Source organism: Mauremys reevesii, linkage group 1 (genome assembly GCF_016161935.1).
Source record: "Mauremys reevesii isolate NIE-2019 linkage group 1, ASM1616193v1, whole genome shotgun sequence".
NCBI lineage: Eukaryota > Metazoa > Chordata > Testudines > Geoemydidae > Mauremys > Mauremys reevesii.
This window is the reverse complement of record NC_052623.1, coordinates 39,834-62,915: the sequence shown is the minus strand read 5'-3', so window position 1 is coordinate 62,915 and position 23,082 is coordinate 39,834. Positions and strand designations below refer to the sequence as shown.

General features: G+C 52.4%; 1 protein-coding gene across 4 annotated transcripts in view; it reads left to right on the top strand.

Moving 5' to 3' along the window:
• The window catches only part of LCMT2 (leucine carboxyl methyltransferase 2), a 90,758-nt gene that overhangs the window by 48,992 nt on the left and 18,684 nt on the right, over nucleotides 1-23,082 (top strand). For all 4 annotated transcript variants that reach the window (XM_039520348.1, XM_039520347.1, XM_039520346.1 and 1 more), the window contains 2 exons: nucleotides 770-1,015; nucleotides 1,214-1,444. In XM_039520348.1, the coding sequence (XP_039376282.1) occupies nucleotides 770-1,015; nucleotides 1,214-1,444 (477 nt within the window). The remainder of the gene's footprint in view (nucleotides 1-769; nucleotides 1,016-1,213; nucleotides 1,445-23,082) is intronic.

The window sequence follows — 23,082 nt, the reverse complement described above, 5'->3', positions numbered from 1 at the left end:
TCTGCTGTTGCTTTCACGGAGGGAGGGAGGGAAGGATGGGGGGGCCTGATGACATGTACCCAGAACCACCCACAACACTGTTTTTGCCCCATCAGGCATTGGGATCTCAACCCAGAATCCCAAAGGGTAGCGGAGACTGCGGGAACTGTGGGATAGCTACTCACAGCTACCCACAGTGCAACGCTCCGGAAGTCGACGCTAGCCTTGGGACTGTGGATGCAGTCCGACAACTTAATGCACTTAGAGCATTTTGTGTGGGGACACACACAATCAACTGTATAAAAATGATTTCTAAAAGAACGACTTCTATATATTCAACCTAATTTTGTAGTGTAGACATACCCTAAAGTGCCACAGGTACTCCTGTTCATTTTGCGGATACAGACTAACATGGCTGCTACTCTGAAAAGAGATGCAGAATCCACCGCCCCCTTGGCAGTTTGTTTCGATGGCTGATGACCCTCACCATTAAAAATATTGTGTCTTATTTCTATTTGAATTTGCCTCGTATCAGCTTCCAGTAATTGGTTCGCGTTCTGTCTTTCTCTGCTAGAATGAGGAGCCCTTTAGTACCTGCTATTTTCCCCTCGTGAAGGTACTTACACGCTGTAATCAAGTCCACCTCTCATTCTCTTTGATAAGTGAAAGAATTTGAGCTCTCTCACTTTTTTCTGGTTAGAGGGTAATCTCTCTTCTTGTATGTGTCATGTCTGGGGCACTACTGCAAACAAACCCCCTATGCCTAAGTCTGATTCTCTTTGGATTGCAGCTTTCTCAGCTGGTGACCCTCCCAGAGTTGCTGGTAGCATCTCTGCATCTGTGTGCACAATTGCTGGCCTGAGGCGGTATGGCCACCACTCTGTACTTATCAGACCACATGTGGTCCTCACTACTGGAGGCTTCGGAGAGCAGGATGGACGACACTGCCGCCTAAGAGATTTCCATGTCCTAATCAGACACGAAGACAACTGGCGTGTTAGAAGTGTGAGAATGGAAAAGTCTGGTAACACTTGGGGTACGTTCTCCCCCTAGGGTGGAGCACACACAGAGATCTCTAATATTAATGGGGTAACCCTGGAGAGGAAGGGGGAGATTCATACTGTACTATCAGTGCTCGGCACTGAAGGGTAGAGGGGATTGAAGCCTTTGGTCTGGTAACCCTCAGTCTTCCTGTAGAGGTACCAATCTGAATCCTGGTGTTCTCTCTCTTCAGGTGGACGGTTGTTCCATACTGTGACGTGTGTTTCTGGGAGCCAGGCCCTGGCAGTGGGAGGGCGAACGTCCCCAATGAATGCAGATTTGGGGATCCTTTGGCTAAGGTTTCCTGAATCCATGACAGCCTCAGATCCAGATTGTGTTGTGGTGGAACTTGTGAGCCCACAGCCTGCTGAGGACCTAGCCTCATCGCGCTGGAGACATACTACAACTGAAGTGATGTGCCAAGGTAAAAGGGCCCAAAAGAGAATTTCCTCAGTCATTGGGAGAAGAATGTTTAGTTATGACAGGGAGGTGGGCTGTACAAGTACCTGAGGATATAGAAATCCCCAGACACAGGGGACAGCCTTATCCTATTCATAGATTTTGAGGCCAGAAGGAATAATTATAGTAATTTTATCTGATGTGTATAATGCAGGCAATATAATTTCATCTAGTGAATGTCACCAAGATGCAGATTCCTCCATCTCCCAAAATAACTATCAGTTGAACTAGAGCATATGTCATAAACATACAGCTAAGGGTAGCATAAAACCCTCTTTACCCTGTTAAGGGTTAATTCCTCTTTTACCTGTATAGGGTTAAGAAGCTCAGATAATCCAGGTGGCACCTGACCAAAAAGACCAATAAGGGGAGAAGATACTTTCAAAACTGTGGGGGAAGGTTTTGGTCTGTGTCTCTCGAAGCCAGCCAAGAAACCAGGACAGGAAAATTATATCTCCTTAAGCATATCTAAACTAAGCATCGAGTCTGGCAGAAATAGTAAGTAATAGCAGAAAAGAAATGCATTAGATTACCTTTTGTTTTAGGTTGTGAATTTTCCCTGTGCTGAGAGGGAGGTTTATCCCTGTTTTTGTAACTTTAAGGTTTTGCCTAGAGGGGAAATCTTCTGTGTTCTTGAGTCTTTTGTTATTCTGTAAAGTACTTACCATCCTGATTTTACAGAGATAATTCCTTTACCTTTTCTTTAATTAAAATTCTTCTTTTAAGAGCCTAATTGATTTTTCATTGTTAATTGGTGAGGATATTATTCTCAAGCCTTCCCAGTGTCGTGGAAAAATTCACCACGCCGTTGATTTTTTGGTCAGACAGCCTTGAGGCTCCTTTATTAGAATACAAGTGTGCACACAGGGAGGGTCACAGCATGGCCCCATGCAAGGGGATAACTGGCCCTCTCTTTAACAGATTTCACCAAGCTTATAAAGGCTAAAACCGCAAATTAACACTTATTTAAATTCCCTTATTTGGGATTATCAATGGCTGTCATAAACAGATAGTAAGGGTTAAGGTCTCTTTTACCTGTAAAGGGTTAACAAGCTCAGTAACCTGATGAACACCTGACCAAAGGACCAATCAAGGGACAAGATAATTTCAAATCTCTGTGGAGGGAAGGCTTTGTCTGTGTCCTTTGTTTGGATTGCTGTTCTCTTTTTGGATCTAAGAGAGGCCAGACATATCTTCAAGCTCTCCAAGTTTTCCTGAAGTATTTTCTTCTATTCAGTATAGTGAGTATTAGAAAGGCGGTTTAGTCTTAAAATTACTTTCTACATTTGCAATTGTGTGTTTGCTGAAGAAATATCTTTATTTCTGTTTGCTGTTACTTTTGATTATTCTGAGGGGAAGGGGAGGGGGGAAAAGTGAATCCCTCTTTGTTTGATTCAATGAGTTTGAATCAAGGTATCTCTCCTAAGGACAAGGAGACGGGAGGGGGGAAGGAGGTGAGGGGAATAAATTATTTCCCTTTGTGTTGAGATTCAAGGAGTTTGGATCTGTGTTCCCCAGGGAAAGTTTGGGGGAACAGGGAGTGTACTAGACACTGGAATTTCTAGTTGGTGGCAGCGTACCAGATCTAAACTAGAATTTTAGTTTAGAGGAGCCTATGCAGGTCCCCATCTTGTGAACGCTAAAGTTCAAAGTGGGGAATAAACCTATGACAATGGCAAATTAAGCAAGCTAGCTCAGTACTTTTCCATATTTGGTTTTTCCTGTTGTTGTTCTTTGGCAGTTTTCGTTGGTAGTCTGCCTGCCTTTGGACCCCTGCTTGCGGTTACTTCTGCAACAGTTCTTGCTAGACTCTGCATATTACAGCTGGGCATCTCAGGGCCGCTTGGTTCCTCTTTTCTGCCTTGCTTCCTGGTGCCCTTTATACAGACAAACACATTTTGCAGAAGTATTAAACCCATTGCTCATATATGCTAGTAGGGCAAGGGGTTAAGGCCTACAAATTACGCCAAAATTTTGGGCCTATAAGCGGGGTGGGGGAATATTTTCCCTATCACCAGGAAAGGGGGTGTAGGGGATTGGGGGGATATTTGGGGAAGGTAGGGCTCCAAGTGACCCTCCCTAAATGTTTGTTTAAATCACTTGGTGGTGGCAGCGATACTAAAGCTAGAAAGGAATTTGTGCCTTGGGGAAGTTTTTAACCTAAGCTGGTAAAAATAAGCTTAGAGGGTCTTTCGTGCGGGTCCCCACATCTGTACCCCAGAGTTCAGAGTGGGGAAGGAACCCTGACATGGTGGCAGCACGGTGGGATCATCATGATCCGGGGGAGGGATAGCTCAGTGGTTTGAGCTAAACCTAGGGTTGTGAGTTCAATCCTTCAGGGGGCCACTTAGGGATCTGGGGCAAAAATTGGTCCTGCTAGTGAAGGCAGGGGGCTGGACTTGATGACCTTTCAAGGTCCCTTCCAGTTCTAGGAGATAGGTAAATCTCCTATTATTATAACCAAAAGCCCAGTAGGATTCTTAAAAGGACAGGGTTTTTTTTTGGCTGCTTGAAAGCCAAAATGGTTTTTGTTTAGCTGAGAGCAGCTACAGATTTTTTTCTCTCTCTTTGCCTGGAAGCAGAGGTGTTAGGTTCTTTTAAGAAAGGGATTTTTTTTTTTTTAAGCTGTGAGCAGCTGGAGAATTTTTTTCTCTGCCTGAGGGCAAGGTAGTTAACTTCCTGCAAGGGAATTCATAAGCAAGGTTGTTTTTTTTTCTAGCTCAGGTAAGCTAGGCAAGCAGGAGTTAGGCTGGCGAAATGCAATGTCCAACAAAAACTAGAATTAGCTAAATTCAAAGCTGAGGAAAGAATAAAAAAACATAATAGACAGATGGCCAGGGAAGAAGCTGCCCATGAGAGAGCTGTGGAGGCAGAGGAACTTGCCCACAAGAGGGCTTTGGAGGCCCAGAGGGCAGCCCAGAAGCATAAACTGAAGTTAGAAAGGGCCAGGGCTAAGCAGAATATACCGGACAACCCTAGCAATCCTTCACCAGGTACCGCTTCCCATCCCAGAAAGTTCCCCACCTACAAAGGAGGCGATGATACAGAGGCCTTCTTAAAAAATTTCAAAAGGGCCTGCCTTGGGTACAGCCTTTCTACAGACCAGTATATGGTGGAGCTGAGACCGCAGCTCAGTGGACCCTTAGCAGAGGTGACAACTAAAATGCCTAAAAAACATCCAAACAGCTACAAACTTTTTAATAACAAGGCCAGGATTAGAATGGGGCTAACACCTGAACAGTGAAAACATGGCATTTTCCTGACATGCCTACCACATTGTAAAAAATTGGGATGCCTAAATATCAGGAGCAAGCGTTAAATCTCTGGAAGATCTGCCTTTCCTAATGCAAATGAAGCAGTTCTTAGAGGGTGTTCCTGAGGAAATAGAAAGGTATATCCTAAATGGGAAGCCCAAAACTGTAATCAGGGCGGGGAAAATTGAAACCAGATGGGTGGAGGTGGCAGAAAAGAAAAAAACTAGTAGCAGTTGAAGCAAATATCAGAAGGGGCAACCTAAAACAAAACCCTACCACTGGGGGCAGCCCAAGGCCCCACCTACATCCCAAGGAAAACCCCAAACTCCTTATCGTCCCACCACACCAGTCTCCAGCAACCCACCTCGCCCCAGTGACCAGTCAGCTGGACAATGTTTTAAATGTACTAAGCTGGGGCATATAAAGGCCAACTGCCCCAAGAACCCCAACAAATTGCAGTTCATTACACCAAAATCACACCAAAGGTCCCCTGGCCCAAATGCCTCCCAAATACCCTCAGAGTGAAGGGAAACCGTGAGTATGGGCGGGAAGAAGGTTATCGCATGGAGGGATACTAGAGCACAAGTGTCAACTCTCCACCAATCCTTAGTAAACCCCAAATTCATCAACTCAGAGGCCCCGGTAACGATTCAACCCTTCATGTCAAACTCTTTAAACTTGCCTAGAGCCAAGTTGCCTGTCCAGTACTAGGGCTGGTCAGGAATGTGGACTTTTGCAGTCTATGATAATTATCCCATTCCCATGCTGCTGGGGGAAGACTTGGACAACCATGTGAAGCTAGCCAAAAGGGTGGGAATGGTCACCTGCAGCCAGGCTAAGCAAGCCTTCACACCTAGCTCTGTTCCTGAGCCTTCTGCAAGGGCCCAGCCTGTGTTGCCAGAGACCCATACTAAGATGGTGGAACCGAACCCCATGCCCATGTTTGCAGCAGCAGTAGTGGATCCAGTCCCAGAGACCCAGACAGAGCCAGTCCCAAAACCAGAACTGGCGGAGCAACCAGCACCAAAACCATTGCCGGCACTGAATCCAGCGCTTGCAACCCCATCTACAACTTCAATGCCAGAGGGCACTAGCAAGCCTGCACTGGCAGCAGCAAATAACCCTACCCAAGAGGCTCAGCAGGAGCCTAAAATACAACATAGTGTGCCAGCAAAGAGCGGTTCACAGTCAACAGAAACAGCCCCATCGTCCTACATCACTTCAAGAGGGACCAAGCCCAAGTCCACAATTCAATGAGAAACTGATGTCTCTAGCATCAAGAAAACAGTTCCAGGCCAAGCAGGAAGCAGATAACAGCCTCCAGGGAGCTTAGGTGGCAGCACGAAGCAACCCACTGCCTCTCAGCTCTTCTAACTCATCCCGGTTTGTTGTAAAAAAAAGAACTTTTATATAAGAAAACTCTTTCTGATGGACACCAGGAAGACTGGCATTCTCAAGGACAGTTGGTAGTTCCAACTAAGTACCGGGTAAAGCTCTTAAGCTTAGCCCACGATCATCCTAGTGGCCATGCTGGGGTGAGTAGGACCAAAGACCATTTGGGGAAGTCATTCCACTGGGAGGGAATGGGCAAGGATGTTTCTACTTGTCTGGTCTTGTGAGGTGTGCCAAAAAGTGAAAAAAACCCAAGACCAGCCACTCCCCATAATTGAGGTTCCATTTCAGCAAATAGCTGTAAATATTCTGGGTCCTTTTCCAAAAAAAGACACCCAGAGGAAAGCAATAAATACTGACTTTCATGAATTTTGCCACCCGATGGCCGGAAGCAGTAGCTTGAAGCAACACCAGGGCTAAAAGTGTGTGCCAGGCATTAACAAACATTTTTGCCAGGGTAGGTTGGCCCTCCAATATCCTTACAGATTCAGAAACTAATTTCCTGGCAGGGACCATGAAAAGCCTGTGGGAAGCTCATGGGGTGAACCACTTGGTTGCCATCCCCTATCACCTGGCCTGGTGAAGAGGTTTAATGAAACTTTGGGGGCCATAATACGTAAATTTGTAAATGAGCTCTCCAATAATTGGGACTAGTGTTGCAGCAGTTGCTTTTTGCCTACAGGGCTGTACCACATCCCAGTTTAGGGTTTTCACCATTTAAACTTGTGTATGGCCGCAAGGTTAAGGGGCATTACAGTTGGTGAAGCAGCAATGGGAGGGGTTTACGCAGGGGCGGCTCTAGGAATTGCGCCGCCCCAAGCAGGGCGGCACGCCGCAGGGGGTGCTCTGGCGGTCGCCGGTCCTGCGGCTCCGGTGGACCTCCTGCAGACGAGCCTGCGGAGGGTCCGCTTGTCCCGCGGCTCCGGTGGACCTCCCGCAGGCACGCCTGCGAATGCTCCACCGAAGCCGCGGTACCAGCGGACTGTCCGCAGGCACGCCTGTGGGAGGTCCACCGGAGCCGCGGGACCAGCGGACCCTCCTCAGGCATGCCTGCGGGAGGTCCACCGGAGCCGCCTGCCGCCCTCCTGCGGCACGCCGCCCCAAGCACACGCTTGGCGCGCTGGGGTCTGGAGCCGGCCCTGGGTTTACGCCTTCTCCAGGAACTAACATTCTGAACTTTGTAAGCAACCTACAAAACACCCTTTGAAACTCCTTAGCCCTTGCTTAAAAAAAACCTAAAAAATGCTCAAAAAGAGCAAAAGGCCTGGTATAAAAAACATGCCAGAGAGTGTTCCTTCAAAGTAGGGAACCAAGTCTTGGTCTTAAAGGCACTCCAGCCCCATAAAATGAAAGTGTCATGGAAAGGGCCATTCACGGTCCAAAAGTGCCTAGAAGCTGTTAACTATCTCATAGCATTAACCACATCAAACCTAAAGCCTAAGGTATATCATTTTAATTCTCTAAAGCCCTTTTATTCCAGAGAATTAAAGGTTTTCCAGTTTGCAGTCATCCACTGCTTCCGCTGCAACTCTGCTCTCGTGCTTGTGTCTCGATAGCGAATTTTTCCATGTTGTCTGTCATGGGCTCCCGGGAATGTGTGTTCTTCCTTGGGAAATGCACTCAGTGCTAACTGTCATCCTCCACCGCTTCCACTGCAACTCTGCTCTCCTGGTGCCATATATTCACCTTGCAGGTCTTCTTCTCATCGTTCGGTATAAATATCTATTCTCGTGGCAGCCATTGTCATCTACCACTTCCGCTGCAACTCTGCTTTCCTGCAGACGCCATACCACGGCAAGCATGGAGCCTGCTCAGCTCACCGCTGCTGTTGTGCGCATTGTAAACACCTTGCTCATTATCCTTCAGTATGTGCAGAACTAGAACCTGCAAAAGCTGGCGAGGAGGCGATGACAGTGTGATCACGATAATAATGAGGACATGGACACAGACTTCTCTCAAAGCATGGGCCCTGGCAATTTGGACATCAGGGTGGTAATGTGCATTTGGATGTTTAAAAGTGCACTGGTGCAGATTACTGACTTGGTTAGACCTCAGCGAAACCAATATTCCAATTGTTATTGCCGCTTGCTGTGTGCTCCACAATATCTGTGAGAGTAAGGAGGAGATGTTTATGGCTGGGTGGGAGGTTGAGGCAAATCGCCTGGCCGCTGATTACGTGCAGCCAGACACCAGGGCGATTAGAAGAGCACAGCAGGGCATGTTGTGCATCAGAGAAGCTTTGAAAACTGGTTTCATGACTGGCCAGGCTATGGTGTAACAGTTCTGTTTGTTTCTTCTGGATGAAAACCTGCCCCCTTGCTTCACGCTACTTCTTCTTCGAGTGATTGCTCCTATGCATTCCATGTAGGTGTGCGCGCTGCGCGTGCACGGCTTCTCTGGAACATTTTTACCCTAGCAACTCTGGCGGGCCAGCTGGCGCCCCCTGGAGTGGCGCCGCTATGGCGGCTGTTATATACCCCAGCCGGCCCGTCCGCTCCTCAGTTCCTTCTTCCCGCCCGTGACGGCCAGTAGGAACAGTGGAGTGCTCCCTTACCTCCACAGCCCTAGCGTTCTCCATAGTTTTAGTGTATATAGTTGTTAGTAATTAGTTAAGTTTCTTGTTATAGTTGTATATATAGTTGTATAATATAGTAGTTAGGGAATTAGAGGGGTTAGCCCTCTTCTTCCGCTTGATGCGGGCTTATGCCCGGAGCACCGGGATTCAAGCCCTGCGTGGCTTGCCAGCGGCCCATGCCGGTGAGTGACCCGCACGACTCCTGCCTCCGCTGCCTCGGAGAGTCGCACAGATCAGATAAGTGCCCGATTTGCGTGGCCTTCAAGCCTCGTACGAGGAAGGAGCGGGACTCTCGCCTGAAGCAACTGCTCATGGAGTCTGCTCTCCAACCTCCAGCGCCAGCTCCATCGGCGCCGAAGCCCACCTTGGCGAGCAGCGCACCGGCAGCACCGAGCCGCTCCGGTGCCGAGGCCTCCCGGCACCCAGCACCGAAGACCCGGCACCGCTCCCTCTCTCCGGGGAAGAAGCACAAGGTGCCGAAGACGGCCTCTGCGAAGCAGCAGCAGAAGCCGTTAGCCCAGCCGCCTCCGACACAAACGGTACAGGCTGAGGCAGTGCACAAGAAGTGCACCGGGCCGTCGACTCCGGCGCCGCAAGGGCCGTTGAGTCCGGCACCGCCCAGCTCCCCGGTGCCTACCGAGGAAGAGCTGAGGATCCCGTCCACGCCTGAGGCGTTTGCGACGGCGAGAGAGCTGATCGACCTCACAACTGCTACGAGCCATCAGCTACCGGCACCGCGGGTGCGGACACTCAAGTCGATCGGGAAACCGCTGATGATGCGCCCTCCTTCCCCGGGCGACCGAGACGATCGGGGCCCCAGGATCCAGTCTCGATCCCGGTCTCGCTCAAGACTACGGTCGCCGGCACACCGGGCCCGATCCATGAGACGGTCAACGTCGAGACACTGCTCCCCATCTCGGGGCCGGTCGCAGTCCCGGCAGCGCTCTCAATCGCGGTACCGGTCGCACTCCCGGCGACGCTCCAGGTCCCAGTCGCCGAGTCACCGGCACCGCAGCAGGTCCGGTTCCAGGCATCGCGTGCGGCACCGAGACTCACGCAGCCACTCAAGGCGCCGCCGCTCGCGCTTGAGATCTGGCTCCCGGCACCGTCGGTCGAGCTCCCGGTACCGCGCCGCACGCAGGTCCCGCTCGCCACTTAGGTCGCATGACGACCGGCACTGACCTTCGGCACCGAAGAGACATTTGACACCGGCACCGGACGTCCGCCCGGGGACCGCCACGGCTCCTCCCTGGCCTTCGAGGGAACCCTCCGTTGCTTCCCCTGAGGGCAGTGCGGTAGACTTCCGGGCGGGATCTCTTCCGCGGGACCATGGACCCCAGCACTGGGGATTTTGGGTACCCTGGGCCCAGCATGAGCAAGGGCCTCCCCTTCCACTGAGGCAGCCAGGCTCAGCGCGTTCGGTGCCGGAGGCCACTATCAGCAGGCCCCCCTCGTCTCCAACGGCACAGACCGCCGCTCATGGCCCACCATTGGGGCATGAGACACTGGCACCTGATCGCCCAGAGGTAGAGCAGGCACCGGAAGAGGTGCTGCCAGGTCACTCCTCGTCCTCCTCTCCCGACGAGGCGGTGGCAGGGGCGTCACCATCAGAACCCCCGCCTATTGACCTCAAGGCGCATCAGGACCTTCTCCGAAGGGTAGCGAAAGCCATTAACCTGCCCATCGAGGAGGTCCAAGAGGTCGATGACCCGATCACAGATGTCGTGGGAGCGGAGGCCCCCGTGAGAGTGGCGCTGCCATTCATCCGCACAATCCAGCGGAACAATGCCGCCATCTGGCAGTCGCCTTCCTCCGTCCCTCCCACGGCGCGCGGAGTGGAGAGAAAATATTCCGTCCGCCCAAAGTACGAATATCTCTATGTGCACCCAACCCCGGACTCTCTGGTTGTCCAGTCCGTGAATGACCGGGAACGTCACGGACAGCCTGCCGCTGCGCCGAAGTCCAAGGAGTCCCGGCGCATGGACTTGTTGGGGCGCAAGATTTATTCAGCGGGCGGTCTCCAGCTCCGCATTGCGAATCAAATGGCCCTACTGTCCCGATATACGTTCAACATCTTGGGGTGCCTGGGAAAATTCGCAGAGCTGACCCCACAGGACTCCCGCCGAGAATTCTCGGCGCTCCTGGAAGAGGGCAAGATGGCCTCCAGGACCTTAATCAAAGCGGCTGTGGACTCAGCGGACTCGGGGGCCAGAACTGTGGCTTCCGGAGTAACCATGCGGCGCATTGCGTGGCTGCAATCTTCCACTTTGCCGCCGGAGATGCAATACACCCTCCAGGATCTCCCCTTTGAGATGCAGGGTCTATTCTCCGAAAAGACAGACGCGAGAATTCAGACCCTAAAGGACGGGCGGGTGGCGATCCGTACTTTGGGCATGCACACGCCGGCCACACAGAGGCGATCGTTCCGGCAGCAACCCTACCGACCCGTCCCGCAGGCCAGGTCTCGGCCATTTAATAATCGAAGGGCGGCCCCCTTCCGCCGCAGACCGTCGGGGGGGCGGCGTAACCAGACCCAGGGCTCGTCCAAGGCTCCTCAAGGTCCAAAGCCGGCCTTTTGATGGGACGCCCGAGGACGGCCCACCACTCTCCCCCCCCAGGATCCATCCCTTTTGTTTTCAAGTCCCTTTCCCGCTTCCTCCGGGCGTGGTGTTCTATAACATCGGACAGCTGGGTCCTCAACACCGTCCAGCACGGCTACCGCCTACAGTTTATTTCGCCCCCTCCCTCCCACCCACCTTCCCCGTCCCTCTTCAGGGACCCCTCTCACGAGCAAGTCCTCTTACAGGAGGTCCAGACTCTGTTGAGCGTGGGTGCCATCGAGGAGGTGCCTCCCAGCAGGCGGGGCAGGGGATTCTACTCCAGATACTTTCTCATCCCCAAGGCGAAAGGAGGCCTTTGTCCCATCTTAGACCTCCGGGAGCTCAACAGGTACCTGTGCAAGCTCAAGTTTCGGATGGTAACCTTGGGGACCATTATCCCTTCCTTGGATCCGGGAGACTGGTTTGCCGCCCTCGACATGAGGGATGCTTACTTTCATGTAGCAATTTACCCCACAGACGCTACCTGCGCTTCATGGTCAACGAAGCCCACTACCAGTTTGCGGTGTTACCCTTCGGCCTCTCCACCGCACCGAGAGTATTCACCAAGTGCATGGCGGTCGTGGCCGCAGCCCTCCGTCGTCGTCGAATCCATGTGTACCCATATCTCGACGACTGGCTGATTCGTGGTCGCTCCCAAGAGCTGGTGGCGGCTCAGATGTCCGAGATACTGCATCTGTTCCGGTCTCTCGGCCTACTTATCAACGCCGAAAAGTCCCACTTATTTCCGGCGCAAAGAGTGGAATTCATAGGAGCCGTCCTCGACTCCAATCTGGCCAGAGCCTGCCTCCCTCGTGCTCGGCACGAGACGTTGGCCTCCCTTATACGGACACTGCAGGCCTTTCCTACGACAACGGTGCGATCCTGCCTACGTCTCCTGGGTCACATGGCAGCGTGCACGTTTGTGACCGCGCACGCAAGGCTGCGACTTCGCCCGTTCCAAATGTGGCTGGCATCGGTGTACCGCCCCCATCGCGACCCCATGGACATGGTGGTGGCGGTTGCGAGACCCACTCTCCAGACGCTCACCTGGTGGCTGGATCCGGAGATAGTCTGCGCAGGGGTTCCGTTCCGCCCTCCTCGCCTGTCGATCACCCTGACCACAGACGTGTCGGCGCTTGGATGGGGGGCTCACATAGGAGACCTGCACACCCAGGGTCTCTGGTCAGCCCAGGAGCTCTCCCTCCATATCAACGTCCGGGAGCTGAGAGCGATCCGTTTGGCGTGTCTCGCCTTTCGGACCCACCTTCAGGACCGCTGTGTAGCGGTGTACACGGACAACACCACAGCAATGTTCTATGTCAAGAAGCAGGGCGGAGCCCGATCCTCCCCGCTTTGCAAGGAGGCGATGCTCCTATGGGATCTTTGCGTGACCCACTCGATTCGCCTCGAAGTGTTTTTTCTGCCAGGGGTGCAGAACACGTTGGCCGACCATCTGAGCAGGTCCTTCGCCTCCCACGAGTGGTCCCTTCGCCCAGATGTGGCTTACACAATCTTCCAGAGGTGGGGGTTTCCCCAGATAGACCTCTTTGCCTCCCGGGCCAACAGGAAATGTCACAGGTTCTGCTCCTACCAGGGTCAAGCTCCGGGCTCCCTCTCGGATGCGTTCCTCCTGCCATGGACGGATTCCCTCCTCTACGCATTCCCCCCGTTTCCGCTCGTCCACCGAGTGTTACTCAAGCTTCGGAGGGACAGGGCCCGCGTAATACTCGTCGCTCCGGCCTGGCCGAGACAGCACTGGTACACCCTGCTGCTCGAGCTGTCAGTTCGGGATCCCATTCCCCTTCCGTTATGGCCGGACCTCATCACTCAGGACCTCGGCAGGCTTTGTCACCCAAACCTGCAGTCGCTGCATCTTACAGCTTGGTTCCTGAGTGGTTGACCGACGCAGAGAGGGGTTGTTCGGCGGCGGTGCAACAAGTTCTGCTGGAAAGCAGGAAGCCTTCGACGCGCTCTACCTACCTCGCGAAGTGGAAACGCTTTGCGCTCTGGTGCGACCAGCGAGGTCTTAACCCGTTCTCGGCCCCCATCCAGACCGTCCTCGACTACCTCTGGTACCTGAAAGGTCAAGGTCTCGCGATCTCGTCCCTGAAGGTGCACCTGGCGGCTCTGTCAGCCTTTCGACCCGCTATAGGAGGTCGCTCCGTCTTCTCCAACCCAATGGTTGCCCGCTTCCTTAAAGGGTTAGACCGTCTCTACCCTCAGGTGCATCCTCCTGCTCCGACTTGGGATCTGAACCTGGTTCTCACCCAGATGATGGGCCCACCCTTCGAGCCCCTGGCCACGTGCTCTCTGCTCCATCTCACCTGGAAGACGGCCTTCCTCGTGGCAATCACATCCGCCAGACGAGTCTCGGAACTCCGCGCCCTGACGGCGGGTCCCCCGTATACCGTCTTCCACGGGGACAAAGTGCAGCTTCGACCACACCCGGCCTTACTCCCCAAGGTGGTGTCGGCCTTCCATCTCAACCAAGAGATTTTCCTCCCGGTCTTCTTTCCGAAGCCGCACGCCTCACCTCGTGAGCAGCAGCTCCACACCCTGGACGTCCGCAGGGCCCTCGCTTTCTACATCGACCAGACGAAGGCCTTCCGGCGTTCCGCCCAGCTCTTTGTGGCAATTGCCGACCGCATGAAAGGCGAGCCGGTCTCCTCGCAGCGGATTTTATCCTGTGTGACGTCCTGCATACGAACGTGCTACGAGCTTGCTCGCGTCCCCCCGTGCCGACTCACCGCACACTCGACGAGGGCACACGCCTCGTCAGCCGCCTTCCTGGCCCATGTTCCCATCAAGGACATCTGTAGAGCGGCCACCTGGTCTTCAGTCCACACCTTCGCTTCCCACTACGCGTTGGTGCAGCAGTCTCGAGACGATGCAGCCTTCGGCTCCGCGGTATTACACTCCGCCACATCTCATTCCGACCCCACCGCCTAGGTAAGGCTTGGGAATCACCTACATGGAATGCATAGGAGCAATCACTCAAAGAAGAAAAGACGGTTACTCACCGTAGTAACTGGTGTTCTTCGAGATGTGTTGCTCCTATCCATTCCAGACTTGCCCTCCTTCCCCATTGTCGGAATAGCCGGCAAGAAGGAACTGAGGAGTGGACGGGCCGGCTGGGGTATATAACAGCCGCCATAGCGGCGCCACTCCAGGGGGCGCCAGCTGGCCCGCCGGAGTTGCTAGGGTAAAAATGTTCCGGAGAAGCCGTGCACGCGCGGCGCGCACACCTATATGGAATGGATAGGAGCAACACATCTCGAAGAACACCAGTTACTACGGTGAGTAACCGTCTTTTCCCTGTAAGCCAAACATCCTCCCCACTTTGATCTCCGCTTGCAGAGGCAATAAAGTCATTGTTGTTTCAAAATCATGCATTCTTTATTAATTCATCGCACAAATAGGGGGATAACTGCCAAGGTAGCCTGGGAGGGGTGGGGGAGGAGGGAAGCACCAGGTGGGGTGGTGGAGGAGGGGAAGACAAGGCCACACTGCACTTCAAAACTTATTGAATGCCAGCCTTCTGTTGCTTGGGCAGTCCTCTGGGGTGGAGTGGTTGGGTGCCTGGAGGCCCCCCCACCCCACATCCTTGGGCGTCTGGGTGAGGAGGCTATGGAACTTGGGGAGGAAAGTGGGCAGTTACACAGGGGCAGCAGCGGCGGTTTGTGCTCTTGCTGCCTTTCCTGCAGCTCCACCAGATGCTGGAGCATATCAGTTTGATCCCCCAGTAGCTTCAGCATTGCATCCTGCCTCCTCTCATCTTGCTTCTGCCACCTCTTGTCTTGCTCCTGCCACCTCTCATCTAGCTCGTCTCTCCTGTCCTTGCGTTCGTTTTCTGCTTTCCAGGACTCTGACATGCCTCCACATGTTCTGCTGAGCTCTTTCAGTGCGGGAGGACTGCATAAGCTCAGAGAACATTTCATCGCAAGTGCGTTTTTTTTTTGCCTTTTTATCTGAGCGAGCCTCTAGGAAGGAGATGATAGGGGGAGCGTTGAAACATTTGCAGCTGTGAAAGCTAAAAAAGGGAGAGTAGTATTTAAAAAGACACATTTTAGAGAACAATGAGTACCCTTTCATGGTGAACCAAGCTGTTAACATTACATAGCACATGTGCTTTCGGTACAAGGTCGCATTTTGCCTCTTATATTGAGGGCCTGCCAGTTTGGTGTGAGAGATCACACAGCTGAGCAACAGAATTCTGCTTGCAGGCACCCATGGTAAGCCACAGTCCTTCGGCTTCTTCAACCTTCATAACATGTGGGAATGGTTTCAAACAGCAGCACCCTTCTTTCCCATACCAAGCACCTGTTGGGTTGGCCATTTAAAAGGAGGGACTGTACTGGCTGTGAATGCATCTCAAGTCTTCAGGGCAAATTAATCATTAAACATGCTTGCTTTTAAACCATGCATTATATTTACAAAGGTACACTCACCAAAGGTGCCTTCTCCAGCTTCATGGTCCATGAGCCTGCCTTGGGAGGGTTGGAAGGGTGTTGGCTTGAGGGTGATAAACAGTTCCTGGCTGTCAGGGAGAATGGTTTCTCTGCTTGCATGCTGTGTGCTATCCTCAACCTCCACCTCCTCATCTTCCTCATCCCCAAAATCCTGATCCCTGTTGCATGAGACTCCCCCCCTTGCAGGTGTCCATGGACAGGGATGAGGTAGTGGTAGCCCCCCCTCCCCCCGAATTGCATGCAGCGCATCATAGAAGTGGTATGTCTGGGGCTCTGACCTGGAGCAGCCGTTTGCCTCTTTGTTTTTTTGGTAGGCTTGCCTGAGCTCCTTAATTTTCACGTAGAACTGCTGCGGATCCCTGTTGCAGCCTCTGTCCATCATGCCATTGGAGATTTTTTCAAATATTTTGGCATTTCGTCTTTTGGAATGGAGTTCTGATAGCATGGATTCATCTCCCCAAACGGTGATCAGATCCAGTACCTCCCGTTCAGTCCGTGCTGGAGCTCTTTTGTGATTCTGGGACTGCATGGTCCCCTGTACTGATCACCTCGCCACGCTGGCCAAACAGGAAATTAAATTCAAAAGTTCCCGGGGCTTTTGCTGTGTATCTGGCTAGTGCATCTGAGTTGAAAGCCAGAGCGGTCACAATGGAGCACTCTGGGTTAGCTCCCAGAGGCCAACACCGTCAAATTGCGTCCACACTACCCCAAATTCCACCTGGCGATGTCGATTTCAGTGCTAATCCCCTCATCGGGGATGAGTACCAAAATCGATTTTAAGAGCCCTTTAAATCAACAAAAATGGCTTTGTCGTATGGATGGGCGCAGGATTAAATCGATCTAACACTGCTAAATTCGACTTAAACTCATAGTGTAGACCAGGGCTAAGTTACCTCTCAAACTTGTTTTTGATCAAAAGCTGTCTGTTTATCTTAAGTCTCTCATTGTAAGGCACTTGTTCAGCCCCATGAATAATTTTTGTTATTCTTCTTTGCGCTTGCTCCAGTTTTTCAACATGCTCAGAACCACGAGTGCCTACTTCAGGGCAGACTATCAAAAGCAGAGCAGACACCCCAAACTAGTGGTATGTTCTATAATTAGATTTCACCAACCTGATACCAAATGTGAACTCCTAAAGTACTATAATAGTCTTACAATGTAGTCACAGAAAGTCCACTAGACTGGCAGGGACAGTCTATTTTGCCACATAGGCAAGCTGGGCTGTGTGAAAAATTGTCACTTACACCAAAAATCACAAAATATTCCAGGTTACACCCAGTCCTAAGAGATCAGTCACTCACCCAGGTCAATTTGCATCCTAGATCTCACACCAAAGACAACACTGGCAGCCAAGTAAACTAACTAAAGGTTTATTAGTTAAGGAAAAGGAATGAGTGTTCTTGAGATGTTAAAGCAGGTAAAATATGTGTACAGGTGAGTCATGGTCTATAACTCCAAATGGTAGCAGAAATGTAGTATCTGCCAGTTTCCCAACAGTCTCTCAGCCATACCCAGAATAACTTGGGATCTCAGTCTTCTCGTTCAGTTATTCTGCCCTGTTAGAATCCAAACAGTTCAGAGGTGAAATTTTTTTCCTTGTGTCCATACTTATAGCTTTTTCTCACAGAAAACAAGCTGACTAGATCACTACCCATGTGGGCTCTTTCTTTCAGGGTTGAGAGAAAGGAATGCATTGAGAGTCTTTGATCTCTGATCATCACATACAATCACTACTTGCCTTCAAATGCACAAAAATTAGCACTTTTCTATTAAAGTTCTTAATTTGCATTACATAAGGCTTCTTACTCGTTTGATGGGTTATTTAGTTACACTGGTATATACAATGTAAATGTTTGCTATTACATTCTAACAGAATACAGATAAGTGAAAACAATGCATGAGCATCCCATTAGTTTTCATGAAATTTAAACACCAAATGCATTCTTATACATTTAACAATCACTTTGTTTAAACTAAAATAAAGTGAATTGAGCTGACTTCCAGCTATGAGTTTGTCAGATCTCAGCTGACCCCTAGATCTTGGCCAGAGCTGGTACTTGGTCTGATTTCAGTACCAGGCAAACTGCTTGAAAATTTAGTTGAAAAAGAACAGAATTATCAGACACATAGATGACCATAATTCATTGTGGAAGAGTCAACATGGTTTTTGTAAAGAGAAATGATGCCTCACCAATCTACTAGAATTCTTTGAAGGGGTCAACAAGCATGTGGACAAGGGGGATCCAGTGGATATAGTGTACTTAGATGTTCAGAAAGATTTTGACAAGAGCCCGCACCAAAGGCTCTTAAGCAAAGTAAGCTGTCATGGGATAAGAGGAAAGGTCCTCTCATTTGGTGTTTAAATTTCATGAAAACTAATGGGATGCTCATGCATTGTTTTCACTTATCTGTATTCTGTTAGAATGTAATAGCAAACTAGTTAAAACTAGTTAAAAGATAGGAAACAAAGTGTAGGAATAAATGGTGAGTTCTTCGAGTGCTTGCTCATATCGATTCCAATTAGGTGTGCGCGCGCCGCATGCACGTTCGTCGGAAGATTTTTACCCTAGCAACACTTGGTGGGTCGGCTGGGCGCCCCTCTGGAGTGGCGCTGCTATGGCGCCAGATATATACCTCTGCCGACCCATCCGCCCCTCAGTTCCTTCTTACCGCCTGTGTTGGTCGTTGGAACAGTGGAGCGCAGCTTAGCTGACCTCCACCTCCCTAGCTATTCGCTCGTTTTTTCATAGTTATTGTGTATATAGTTCAATATTTTATATTTCGAGTTGAGTTTTATTAGTTTTAGTAGTAGTTAGTGTAGATAGTTAAGAGGGATCGGGGCTTAGCCCCTTCCCCTCACCCGGTACTGGGGCCCATGCCCGGTTTGCTGGGCTTTAAACCGTGCTCGACCTGTCATAGGCCGATGCCCACAGGAGATCCTCACAACTCCTGTCTCAGGTGCTTGGGCGAATCCCATCTTGCGGACAAGTGCCGCATTTGCAAGGCGTTCAAACCCCGGACGAAAAAGGAGCGAGACATTCGCCTCAAGCAGCTTCTGATGGAGGCAGCTCTCACTCCTCCATCTTCGGCACCGGCCACGGCACTGGGGACGAGTGCCTCTTCCGCACTGGAGCGCACTGGCACCGTGAAGGCTCCTTGACATCAGCCATCACCGGCCCAAACTCCTGCCCGGCACCGTTCACTCTCCCCACGTGCCAAGAAGTGCAAGGCTCCTGTGGCCCCCGCACCTGCGACGCAGTCGGAGCGCGCATCGAAGTCGGACTGCCTGGCACCGTCAACTGCCGCGGCACCGACACCTGCTGCACCGTTGATTCCGGTCTCGCAAGAGCCGTCGAGTCCAGTGTCCATCAGCTTCCCGGCACGCGCCGCGGTTGAGCTTATCGTGCCCTCCACGCCGGAGACGTTCTCTACAGCAAGGAAGTTGATTGCCTTGACGGACCCCAGGCCGCCTCAGCCTCCGGCACCGCCAGTTCAGGCTGTTCAATCATTAGGCAAGCCTGCCCTGCTGAGACCTCCCTCGCCGGGCGCCACCGAACATCGTTGCTCAAGATCCAGCTCCCGCAGACATTTGCAGTCCTGTCATCGATCCCGGTCCTGGCGCCGCTCGCAGTCCCGGTACCGCTATCCATCTAGGTACCGGTCGTACTCGCGGCACCGGTCAAGATCCCGTTCGCCGACCCGGTACTCTCGGCACCGATCCAGGTCCCGGCACCGGTCGCGGCACCGTACATCTCGCAGTCTGTCGAGACGTAGGGATTCGAGACTTCGGTCGACCTCCCGGCACCGTGCTGGTAGCAGGTCCCGATCTCCTTCCCGGTACCAGTACGACTCCCGGTACCGTTCTCCGGTGCCGCATGGGGCATATGGATCGTCGGGATACAGAGGCCCTCCTCAAATGGGCTCAGCTCCTCCATGGCCGTCTTGGCATGCATTGGTCTCCTCCCATGTGGACAGTGCCTCCTATGGGGATTCTGATAATCACAGCAGAGCCACCCAAAGAGCCCACGGCCTGGACCATGGACCACAACAGTGGCCCTTTTGGACGCCTTGGGCATATCACCAGGCCCAAGGTGAATCTGCTGTGACATTGCGTTCCATTGCTTCAGAACACCGCGTGCCAGAAGCAACGGTCAGCAGGCCTCCCCTGGCTGGTACGGAGGAAGCTACAGCCCCTGCACCAGACATCCAGGCTTCCCCAGCTCCCGATGTCCCCCAGGACCAGGAGCCTCTTCAGGACCCACTCGTCCCGGGACTTTCTTCCTCCTCTTCCCCGGACGAGGCGGTAGCGGGGACATCATCATCGGGACCACCTCCCATTGACCTCAGGTCACATCAGGACCTCCTCCGGCGGGTCGCCCAGAATATCAACTTGCCAGTAGAGGAGGTCCCAGAGGTGGAGGACCCGGTGATAGATATATTATCGGCGGAGACACCCACCCGAGTGGCCCTACCCTTCATTCGTTCGATCCAGGCTAGGGCAGATACTATCTGGCAATCTCCGGCGTCCATCCCGCCGACAGCCAGAGGGGTCGAACGCAAGTACATGTTGCCCTCCAAGGGGTATGAGTACTTATATGTACACCCCCCTCCCTCTTCATTAGTTGTACTGTCCGTTAATGAACGGGAACGCCATGGCCAACAGGCCCCTGCCCCCAAATCAAAGGAGGCCAGACGAATGGATCTATTGGGACGAAAGATCTATTCCGCGGGAGGCCTCCAACTCAGGGTAGCGAACCAGCAGGCCCTGCTGAGCGGGTATAATTACAATACCTGGGAGTCAGTAGGGAAGTTTTCAGAACTGCTTCCACAGGACTCCCGATAAGAATTTTCAGCATTGTTGGAGGAAGGCAAGAAGGTAGCGCGAACCTCGCTGCAGGCCTCGCTAGACGCAGCCGATTTGGCAGCTAGGACAGTCGCCTTTGGCATCGCCATGCGACGTATTTCGTGGCTTCAGGTGTCAGGCCTGCCACCTGAACTTCAGTACATGATCCAAGACCTACCATTTGATGGCCAGGGCCTATTGTCACAAAAGACAGACCCCAGGCTGCAGAGTCTGAAAGACAATCACATAATCATGCGTTCGCTCGAAATGCATATGCCACAGACTCAAAGGTCCTTCCGCTCCCAACCTCAGTGCCCTTACCCCCCACCTAGGCCAAGGCAGGACTTTGCCAGACGACGAGGTCGTCCTAACCGCAGACGCCAGTCTGGACCTCAAGGGGGTAACAATACTGGTTCCACCAAGCCATCTTCGGGACCCAAATCAAACTTTTGAGGGTGCACCCGAGAGCAGTGTACCAATAGCCTCCCCGGATCCCTTTCAGTTCTACAACCGCCTTTCCTCCTTCCTCCCTGCGTGGTCCCAACTAACCTCGGATCGTTGGGTCCTTCGCACGGTGGAGTCTGGATACCACCTGCAGTTTATTTCAACCCCTCCCTTTCACCCCCCCTCCTCGTCCCTCTTCAGGGACCCCTCTCACAAGCAACTCCTCTTACAAGAGGTACTCAGGCTCCGAGCGATCGGAGCTATAGAGGAGGTACCGGAGAAATCAAGGGGCAAGGGGTTTTATTCCCGATATTTCCTAATCCCCAAGGCGAAGGGTGGCCTTCGGCCTATCCTGGATCTGCGAGGACTGAACAAGTTCATGAAAAAGTTCAAGTTCCGCATGGTATCCCTGGGGACTATCATCCCTTCTCTGGATCCCGGAGATTGATACGCCGCTCTCGATATGAAGGATGCGTATTTCCACATTGCAGTTTACCCTCCACACAGACGATATTTACGGTTTCTGGTGAACCGCCAGCACTTTCGGTTCACAGTCCTCCCCTTTGGCCTCTCCACGGCCCCGTGGGTTTTCACGAAGTGCATGGCTATAGTCGCAGCCTCCCTCCGTCATCGTCGAATACATGTTTTCCCATACCTCGACGACTGGCTTATTCGAGGGACCTCCGAGGCACAAATCACCAGACACGTGCACATCATCAAGGACCTATTCATGCGCCTAGGCCTGATGATCAATCTGAAGAAATCCACTCTAATGCCTACGCAAAGAATAGAGTTAATCGGGGCCACACTAGACTCCATTCTTGCAACAGCCAGTTTGCCTTTGCCTCGTTTTCAGGCAATCGTATCACTCATACAAACGCTTCAAAACTTCCCGACAACCTCGGCCCGCACTTGCCTCTGCCTCCTCGGCCATTTGGCAGCGTGCACATTCGTGACAAGGCACGCCAGACTGCGCATGCGTCCCCTTCAAACTTGGCTCGCCTCGACCTACCACCCAGGCAGGGATGCCATGGACATGATACTCACCATCCCATCGAACATCCTAGCCTCCCTCGACTAGTGGCGGGGACAGTCCCTGGTGTGTGCAGGCCTGCCGTTCCATCCACTGCAGCCCTCCGCATCCCTGACAACGGACGCGTCATCCCTCAGATGGGGTGCTCATCTGGGGCACCTTCGCACTCAAGGCCTCTGGTCATCTCAAGAGTTGACGTTACACATAAATGTCTGAGAACTGAGAGCAGTCCGCCTGGTGTGTCAGTCATTCCAGAGCCAGCTGCAGGGTCGTTGTGTCTCAGTCTTCACAGACAACACAACGGCCATGTATTATATAAACAAGCAGGGCGGGACACGATCCTCCCCTCTTTGTCAGGAGGCGATTCAACTATGGGACTTTTGCATAGCCACTCAATAGACCTGGTAGCGTCCTTTCTCCGAGGAGTCCGGAACAGTCTGGCAGATCAACTGAGCAGATCCTTCCTCTCTCACGAGTGGTCCATCCGTCCAGACGTTCTCCATTCTGTATTCCGGAAGTGGGGGTTTCCCCACATAGACCTCTTCGCCTCCCGAGAGAACAGGAAATGCCAGGTGTTCTGCTCCCTGCGGGGTCGCTCTCCGGGCTCCCTCTTGGACGCATTCCTAATCCCGTGGAACGGACACCTATTTTATGCCTTCCCTCCATTTCCACTCGTCCACAGAGTCCTTCTCAAGCTCCGCAGAGACAGAACCCCCCTAATCCTGATTGCTCCTGCATGACCGAGGCAGCATTGGTACACCCTGTTGCTCGACCTCTCCGTGGCGGATCCGATCCCCTTGCCACTCTACCCAGACCTCATATCTCAGGACTTCGGCAGGCTTCACCACCCGGACCTGCAGTCCCTTCATCTGACAGCATGGCTGCTCTCTGGTTGAGCCAATCGGAGTTGCGTTGTTCGGATGCTGTACAACAAGTGTTATTGGGAAGTAGGAAACCTTCCACGCGAATGACATATCTCACCAAGTGAAAGCG